General features: G+C 44.1%; 1 protein-coding gene across 1 annotated transcript; it reads left to right on the top strand.

Annotated features, from left to right (window-relative positions):
* Positions 1 to 253: 253 nt before the first annotated feature.
* On the top strand, positions 254 to 7,684 carry NMD3 (NMD3 ribosome export adaptor). The gene is made up of 15 exons (XM_030954084.1): positions 254 to 319; positions 406 to 540; positions 1,148 to 1,244; positions 1,698 to 1,778; positions 1,980 to 2,108; positions 2,620 to 2,710; positions 2,851 to 2,929; positions 3,213 to 3,309; positions 3,519 to 3,636; positions 4,155 to 4,300; positions 4,814 to 4,926; positions 5,550 to 5,622; positions 6,081 to 6,187; positions 6,426 to 6,496; positions 6,930 to 7,684. The coding sequence occupies exons 1-15, from the start codon at positions 276 to 278 to the stop codon at positions 7,061 to 7,063; spliced, it is 1,515 nt and encodes a 504-aa protein (XP_030809944.1). The 5' UTR covers positions 254 to 275; the 3' UTR covers positions 7,064 to 7,684.
* The last annotated feature ends 388 nt before the right edge of the window (positions 7,685 to 8,072 follow it).

Below are 8,072 nucleotides of genomic sequence, written 5' to 3'. Positions count from 1 at the left end.
TCCCGCCTGCCTCTCCATTGCCCCTCCCGGTCCTTTCCGCTTTCCCTCACGGTTCCCGCTTGCCTCTCCATGGCTCCCTCATGGCCCTCTTCGCGTTCCCTCACGATTGCCGCCCGCCTCTCCGTTGCCCCTCCCGGCCCTTTCCCGGCTCCCTCATGGTTCCCGCCTGCCACTCCGTGTCCCCCTCGCTCCACCCTCGCCGGGCCGGGCTGGGCTCGCCCCGCCGTCTCCTCCCCTTCCTGTGCCGGCCGGAAAGCGCCGCGTGTTCCGCAGCCATGGAGTACCTGCCGGCGCCCGCGGCCCCGGCGCAGGGACACATGTGAGCGGTGGCGGGGGGACCGGGCTTCGCGGTGCCGGTGCCCGTGACCATGACTAACTGTGCTTCTCTCTGTCCCTGTGTCCCAGCCTGTGCTGCCAGTGCGGCGTCCCCATCCCGCCCAACCCGGCCAACATGTGCGTGGGCTGCCTGCGGGCCCAGGTGGACATCACCGAGGGCATCCCTAAGCAGGGCACGGTGCACTTCTGCAAGCAGTGCGAGAGGTGAGCAGCCGCGAAATCGCTGGGGATGGCAGCAAAATGCCCTTGGAGTGCACTTCAAATATATCAGTCTCGGGGTTTAGAGAGGTAAAAGCGCACAGGTTTGCTGAGGAGGAGCTGGGGGGGCTCAGCCTGGAGAAAAGGCAGCTCAGGGGGAACCTGACTGCACAACTCCTGACAGCCGGGGAAGGGTTAGTTTGGATATTGGGAAAAATCCTTCATGGAAGGGGATGTCCAGCCTGGCAGGACATCCTGACAGGAAGGAACAGCCAGGGAAGGGTTAGTTTGAATATTGGGTAAAATCCTTCATGGAAAGAGATGTCCAGCCTGGCACAGCTGCCCAGGGCCCTGGTGAAATCCCCATTCCTGGAGAGATTTAAAAGCCCTGTGGATGTGGCATTTGGGGATGTTGTTTATTGGTGGCTTTGGCAGTGCAGGGGGAATGAACTGACTCACCTTAGCTGCTTTGCCATGATTTTCTATGATTCTAAAAGTTGTAGCTGCATTGGTGTTACTAAACTGAAAGCTTTGGAAATAGCTGCTCGTCCTTGGAGTGATTTAAGGTGCTCAAGCAGCTTTCACGTGCTGTAAAATGCTCCCTGCATCCCAGGTACCTCCAGCCTCCAGGAACCTGGATCCAGTGTGCCCTGGAATCGAGAGAGCTCCTGGCTTTGTGTCTGAAGAAAATCAAAGCTTCCCTGAGCAAGGTGAGAAGCTGATCCTGCTGGGATTTCACAGCCTGGTCACAATTGTTACTGCAGAGATGGGAGCTGAGCAGAGTGAGCTGAGGGAAGCTGATGTGGTTTTAATGTGCCTCAATTTCAGAGTTTTTTGTACATTTCAGAAATTTGTTATTTCACTGGTTTATGATGCTATGAAAAAGGGTTGCAGAGGTCTGTATATAGATTAACTCAAATTCAAATGTTTCAGTTGAATAAAGCGCCCCTTAGGTTCAGAATATTAGAGGGAAGGACCTGAGATTGAGCATCTTGATTTTATGTCAATCATCCTCCATGCTCTAGCTAAGCACTATTAATTGGATTTGGGATATTAAAATGTATATATTTTTAATTAAGATGATTCACTTCCTCACTATAGGCTGTTTGTGTTTGTGGAGTTAGGCTTGGTTTTACTGAGCTCTTGTGCTTCCCCACGGGCAGGTCCGGCTGATTGATGCAGGATTCATTTGGACAGAACCACATTCCAAGAGGATCAAGCTCAAATTGACTGTTCAGAAAGAGGTAACTGGAGCATAACCTTCTCCCTGTGGCTTTTAAAAAGCTTTCGTGGCAAACAGCAGGATTTTTTAATTATTATGTTGTCACTAAAGTGCCATTCATCAGAATGAAGAAAGTTATTGTCTGGTCCAGTAAAGATGGGAAAATCCTGCAGTTGTTTGTGACCCAACCAGAGCTTAAACGTTGAACACTTTTGTTTTGCAGGTGATAAATGGGGCAGTTCTGCAGCAGGTGTTTGTGGTGGAGTACGTTGTTCAGTCTCAGATGTGTGAAGACTGTCACAGGATTGAAGCCAAGGATTTCTGGAAAGCTGTGGTGCAAGTCAGGCAGAAGGTAGAGGCAAACTGAATTTTTATTTGATCATGGCAGAACAATCAGGCAAATAATTGGGTGGTTTTCTGGATTTCTCTGACAAAATGTACTCACATTTTCACATTTAGCCACAGGGATATGTTTTGTGTTCAAGGTTGTTGAATTTTTTCTAACTCAGTTAAGAAAAACTTTCTGCTGTCCAGTATTAACATTCTTTAAAATGATGCTGGCAGGAGGATCTTGTGTGGATAACTAAATACTCTCCTGTATTTTAAGGTACTTTGGGAACAGTGGGACAAATATTTAAATCTTCTTTAAAGGAAATAGATCTCTCGAGCAACCAGTTACACAAAAATGAGAAATTGAAGCTTTCAATAATTTGGTAAAGTAGAGCACTCTGAAATCTTTTTGTTTACTTGGATTTTCTTTCTCTAGGTGATCTCTTCATATAAATGTTTATTCTTCAGAGATCCTGCTTTGTACTCAATGCTTCTTAAATAATCTTGATGCTTCTGTGTTTGTTTGGCTTTAGACTGTGCACAAGAAGACTTTTTACTATTTGGAGCAGCTGATTTTGAAGCACAGGCTCCATCAAAACACACTAAGGATCAAAGAAATCCACGGTGAGTGGCTCTGGAGGCAGAATGACCTGGATTTATGATGGATGTTTTCACGTGTGTGTGCTGGGAGCTGTGCAGAGAAAAGCTTATGAGTTATATTTAATAAAATAGAATAGAAATAGATTTGTTTCCTTGCTTTTCAGATGGCCTGGATTTTTATTACTCTTCCAAGCAACATGCCCAGAAGATGGTGGACTTCCTTCAGTGTACAGTTCCATCCAGGTACAGCTCCCCTGTCCATTGCCTTGAGCACTCAGAACTTTGGGCAACTGTCTTAAATCCTTCCTTTTAAAAGATTTTTTTAAGTGCAAGTGTAAAAAATCTGTGTTTTAATCAAAACAGACAAAATCCCTTCTACAAAAGTCCCATATTTTCCACTTAGCCATTTAAATTTACCTCTGTTTCCTTAATATTTGTATTTGTGATGCAGACACCCTGTTCCCAGGATCTCCTGTTCCAGGTGATGTCTCTTGTTTCCTGAAAACTCTGTTTTCCTGTTTCACAGGTCCAAATCATCCCAACGTTTGATCTCCCACGACATTCACAGCAATGTCTACAACTACAAAAGCACTTTCTCTGTGGAAATTGTTCCCATATGCAAGGTAGCTTCCTCTGCTTCACCTTTGGGGTGTTGTGGGAAGAGTTGGGATTTGGAGGTTGTAGGGTTTGGGGGGTAGGGAGGGATCCACGCAGGAAATGGAGAAGTTACTGGGGCTAGAAAAATAAAAATACAGTGTTTAAAATTTTATTTTAGAAGATTTGGTTGAAAATGGAGGAAATGGGAATGTCAATTGATTGTGTTGGTTTGCAGGACAATGTTGTGTGTCTGTCACCCAAGCTGGCCCAGAGCCTGGGGAACATGAGCCAGATCTGTGTGTGCATCAGAGTGACCAGCACCATCCACCTCATCGACCCCAGGACTCTGCAGAGTGAGTTTGGGCTTTTCCCCAGCCCCTGACTGTTCTGCTGGCACAATTACTGGGGCTTTGTTTCCACAAAATCCTGGATCTTTGGACCTTAATGTTGTTAAGGAGAACATGAAGAAATTTCCTAGTGAGCTGAGAGTTCTCCAAGCTTGATCCCCTGGGCAGAATGTGCAGGTTTAATTTGAGCTCCTGGATGTTCTGAGCATTTACCTGTGTCACCTTTATTCCCCTACAACTACATTGCATCTGGATTAAATTTTCAGCCACTTCAGTACCAGAAATTCTGTGCTTTGCTTGATGTGTGCTGGGGAGCTTGGGCAGCAGAATCCCTCTGAAAGGATGGATCCAGGGAATAATTCCTTTGAGTAAACTCTGTCACAGATCAGCTGCTGCTGCTGCAATGTGGGTCATGTCCTAAATAACTGTTACAGAGATGGACAAAATGTCTCTGGCAGTTGCTTTCATTTTGGTTAATGGTTGTTGTTTTTTCACGAGGAATTCTCTCCCTGATCATTTTGCAGTTGCTGAAATCGATGGGAACACCTACTGGCGGCACCCCTTCAACAGCCTGTTCCACCCCAAGCAGCTGGAGGAGTTCATCATCATGGACATCAACAGGGTCCATGAGAAGAAAAAAGGTGCTGGGGCAGGGGCTCGATCAAACAAGGTGAGAGTTTCTCTGTTTAATTCATGTTTTGGGCCTCCTGCTCAGCTGAATTCTTGATCTGGCACAGTCAGTCTGGGCTGTTCTGGATCTTGCCACTGGCAGAAGCTTTCCTTGGGACCATTTGGTTTGGAATTGGCACAGGCAGGAGGTAAATTCCACTTCCAGGAATTCTGCTTGCAGAGTTGAAACTCTGCTTGTTACTGGGTATTGAAATATTAACTTTGCAGCTTTAATGACTGAATTGGTTTTGTTGAAGCATTTCTTTTTAATCAGAATTAATGGATCTTCTTAGTTAAAAGCTAAAATAGTGTTTATTTCTAGAAACAACCTTTGGGAATTCCTGGGAGTTGCCATTTCCTTACTTTTATGGAATGAGAAATGAGGAGTAGCAAGGGATACATTGGATATGTGATGCAGAAACACAAGTTTAATGACAAGAGGAGTTTAAATCAGTGCAGGTGTTGGGGTTAAGCTGGGTTTAGTTAAGGAATGTTTTATTTTCCATTCTCACAGCACACTCTGGCTGAAGCCTGGGTCAGGAAAACCTCAGAGCTGGACACAGATCACCAATATTTCTGCTGCACTCACCTGGGGCACATCCTGAATCCTGGCGACCTGGTCTTGGGGTCTGTTCTTCTTTTCTGAAACTCATTAAATGATTATTTAATGACTGAATTCATGTGCTATCAAGAAAGTGCTGACCTGCTCTGATTTCAAAATGAAAGCAGCAAAAGGGGTGGAATCATCCTGGTCCTGACCCAGGAAATCTGTTTTCTGGAAGGAGTTTCCATGGAAAACTTGTTAGAAATAAGAGAGCTGATTGCCTTCAGAGTGCAGCTTGGAATCACAATTTAGCCACAAATAAATGGGAAGGATTTTTAAAATACCAATTAATTATTTGTTTGCTAATGAATATCATATACAGTGATAACAAATGTGAATTCTTTGTAAGATTAGGCAAATTAGAAAGGTTTAAACATGAATGTTGTGAGCCCAGCAGAACTTCAGTGGGTGTTGCAGTTTGGATTCCAGAGGTTGGGAAGTGCCAACAGAGCAGGATTTGGGAACTGCAGCTGCTCAGACTTAGGAGAGCTGCACATTAATGTGGATTTTTATTTGTTTCCCTTCCTCTGGAAATATTTCTGTTCCTTAGGAGCCGCACCTTGCCCTGAGCTGCCCTTTAGCACAAACATGATACATTGAGGTTGGGATTTTATAAAGCAGAATAAAACCTCTGTTTCTGTTTTAGCTTTGACTTGGCCAACTGCAACTTAAATGATGAATTTGCCAACAAGATGAACCCCCAGCACATCCCTGACGTGGTAAGAAAATCCCTTTTTGTGTCCAAAGCTCCTCCATTACCCAAGCTAGGAGGGAGTGTGGTTTTATAAGGAACAGTGCATGAAGGAAGAGAGGATATTAACAGTGACATTTGAGCATCATCTGATTTTAAAGGATTATTTCCTTAAATATTTGAGTGATGGTTACATTATACATTTACTGTTGGGTTTTTTTTCCAATTACCATAATTAGATAATACATTAATTGTTGCTTTTATTCCAATTACCAATCACTGTGTGCTGAATAATAACTCCAGTGTGTGCCTGTCCCTTCAGGACCATTTCCCAAGCGTTAGGAAACATTTCAACCAACAGACTCCCTGTAAATTCAATATAACACTGCTGAGTGCCACTCCAGCTGGTTCTAGATGCCCAAATGTGGATTTGGGTGCTGATTTGGGATTTTGGGAGGTGGAAAAAGGAGCTGCTTTTCCCTGCAGGTGCTGATCAAGAAGAGCTACGACCGCTCCAAGCGGCAGCGCCGCAGGAACTGGAAGCTGAAGGAGCTGGAGAGGGACAGGGAAGCCTCAGACACAGATGATGAAAGGTTCAGTATCTGCTCTCCCTGTTCACTGACAAAGCAGCTTCTAAATAACCTCCAGTTGAGAGGAAAAAAAGGGAAAATTAGAGATAAATGAGTTGGGAATTTATAGGTGAGGGTAAAACAGCGGTGAGTTGGAAATGTGGGGATGCTCTGGGGTTTTGTTCCTGTGATTTTACTTTGTTGCATGAATTTCCATAAATCCAGAGGAACAGGGAGTAAATACATCTCACATCTTTTACAGACAATACCAGGACTTCCTGGAAGATCTGGAAGAGGATGAGACCATAAGGAAAAATGTCAACATTTACAGAAGTAAGGCCTTTCTGACTCCTTCCCTGGGTGTAATTAAATCACGTTTAAATCGTGTTTGAGGCAAAACAATTTTACTGGAATTTTCTATTTGCATTCTCCACACTCTTCATGCTTGGAAAAATGCTGTAAAATATTTCACAGATGTGATTCACCTGATGGGTTTTGTTTCCTTGTCTTTAAGTGAAAGAGAACTTTTCTCCTGCACCCAAAATCTCTGCTGGGTGAAGGATTTGATACAGAATTCAGTTTTTTTTTCCATGAAGGGACTGTTGAATTTTTAGGAGGAGTTTCTGGTTATGTGGTTTGTTGGTTGTTTTGGTGTTGTTGGTTTGATTTTTTTTTCCCCTATTTTCCCTTGGGGTTGCACTGGTGGTTTGAGGTTTGTTTTCTTTGCTTAACTGCTTTTTTTGTGGGGGTTTCTGTGTGTTTTTAGATGCAGATATTCCAGTGGAGAGTGACACAGATGATGATGGAGCTCCACGGATCAGCCTGGCTGAGATGCTGGAAGATCTCCACATTTCCCAGGACGCCACAGGAGGGGAGGGAGCAGAAATGCTGACAGAGTGAGCACAGTGCCTTACATGCAATAAATATTCCCTGGGGAGCAAAAACTCCCCAGACCATCATTAACCATCACAGGGCCAGGAAAAGTGACAAAACTCCCACTGCACCCCAAAATAATGGCCTGGAATTCATATTTTATGGATGATATTCCAGAGAATCTGCAATTAAAGCTCAATTTCTGGTGGAAGCATTGCAATATAAATTCCACAAGTTCCTCCCATCCCTGAGGGATCTTTCCATGCAATTTCTGCAGTGGAGAAAATAAGGAAGGATGTCCAGAGGGAGAGATTTTTTTGCAGTTTCCTGGATTTTAGGTAGAACCCCTACCTACTGTTACAGCTTTAATTTCTCACATGGGGAAAGTTTTCCCCATTTTTTGGCACAATGGTTTGAAGCCTTTTATGATACTGGTAGATTATTCTATATATCCATATTTAGGGAAGCTCAAGACTTCATTTCTGTTCCCTTACACAAAGAAAACTTCCCTGCAAAGCCCTTGATCAGAAAGATTGGAAAATCCTGTGGAGTGTGATGAGTACTGAACTGTATCCCATGTCTGGATCAGTGGATTCAAAACAACATGCACAGCAATTAATTAATAAACCAGCTATAAAGGATTAAAAACCTCTTGAGATGTTTTGATTCATCATTTTTTAGTTCATTTTCAAATCCAGTTGCCCTCTGCAAGTCCAAAGAAGACAGAATAATAAATTCCCTGTTGGTAGCAGGTGATGGGGGGGTAATAAAATCTGGGTTTAAACTGTGCTGTTTTCATCAATCCTTTTCCTCCTCCCTGTGTTCCTTGCTGGACTCTCCCAGGAATGTTGGATATTTGCTGTGCTGTTTATCCCTGGAGATTTCCCTCTTCCTTTTCTCCTTTCCTTGCTCTGCTGCCAGCCTGGAAAAGCTTCCACGGATCTTTCAGCAGGAGAAGATCTTGTGCTGCTGAAGCCTTGAATCCCAGGATTGCCTGGGTTTGTGGGGTTTCTTTGGCTGGAGCAGCTCCCCACAG

This window comes from Camarhynchus parvulus, chromosome 9 (assembly GCF_901933205.1).
Source record: "Camarhynchus parvulus chromosome 9, STF_HiC, whole genome shotgun sequence".
Classification (NCBI taxonomy): domain Eukaryota; kingdom Metazoa; phylum Chordata; class Aves; order Passeriformes; family Thraupidae; genus Camarhynchus; species Camarhynchus parvulus.
The sequence above is the reverse complement of the archived record's forward strand: the minus strand, read 5'-3'. Positions and strand labels throughout refer to the sequence as shown.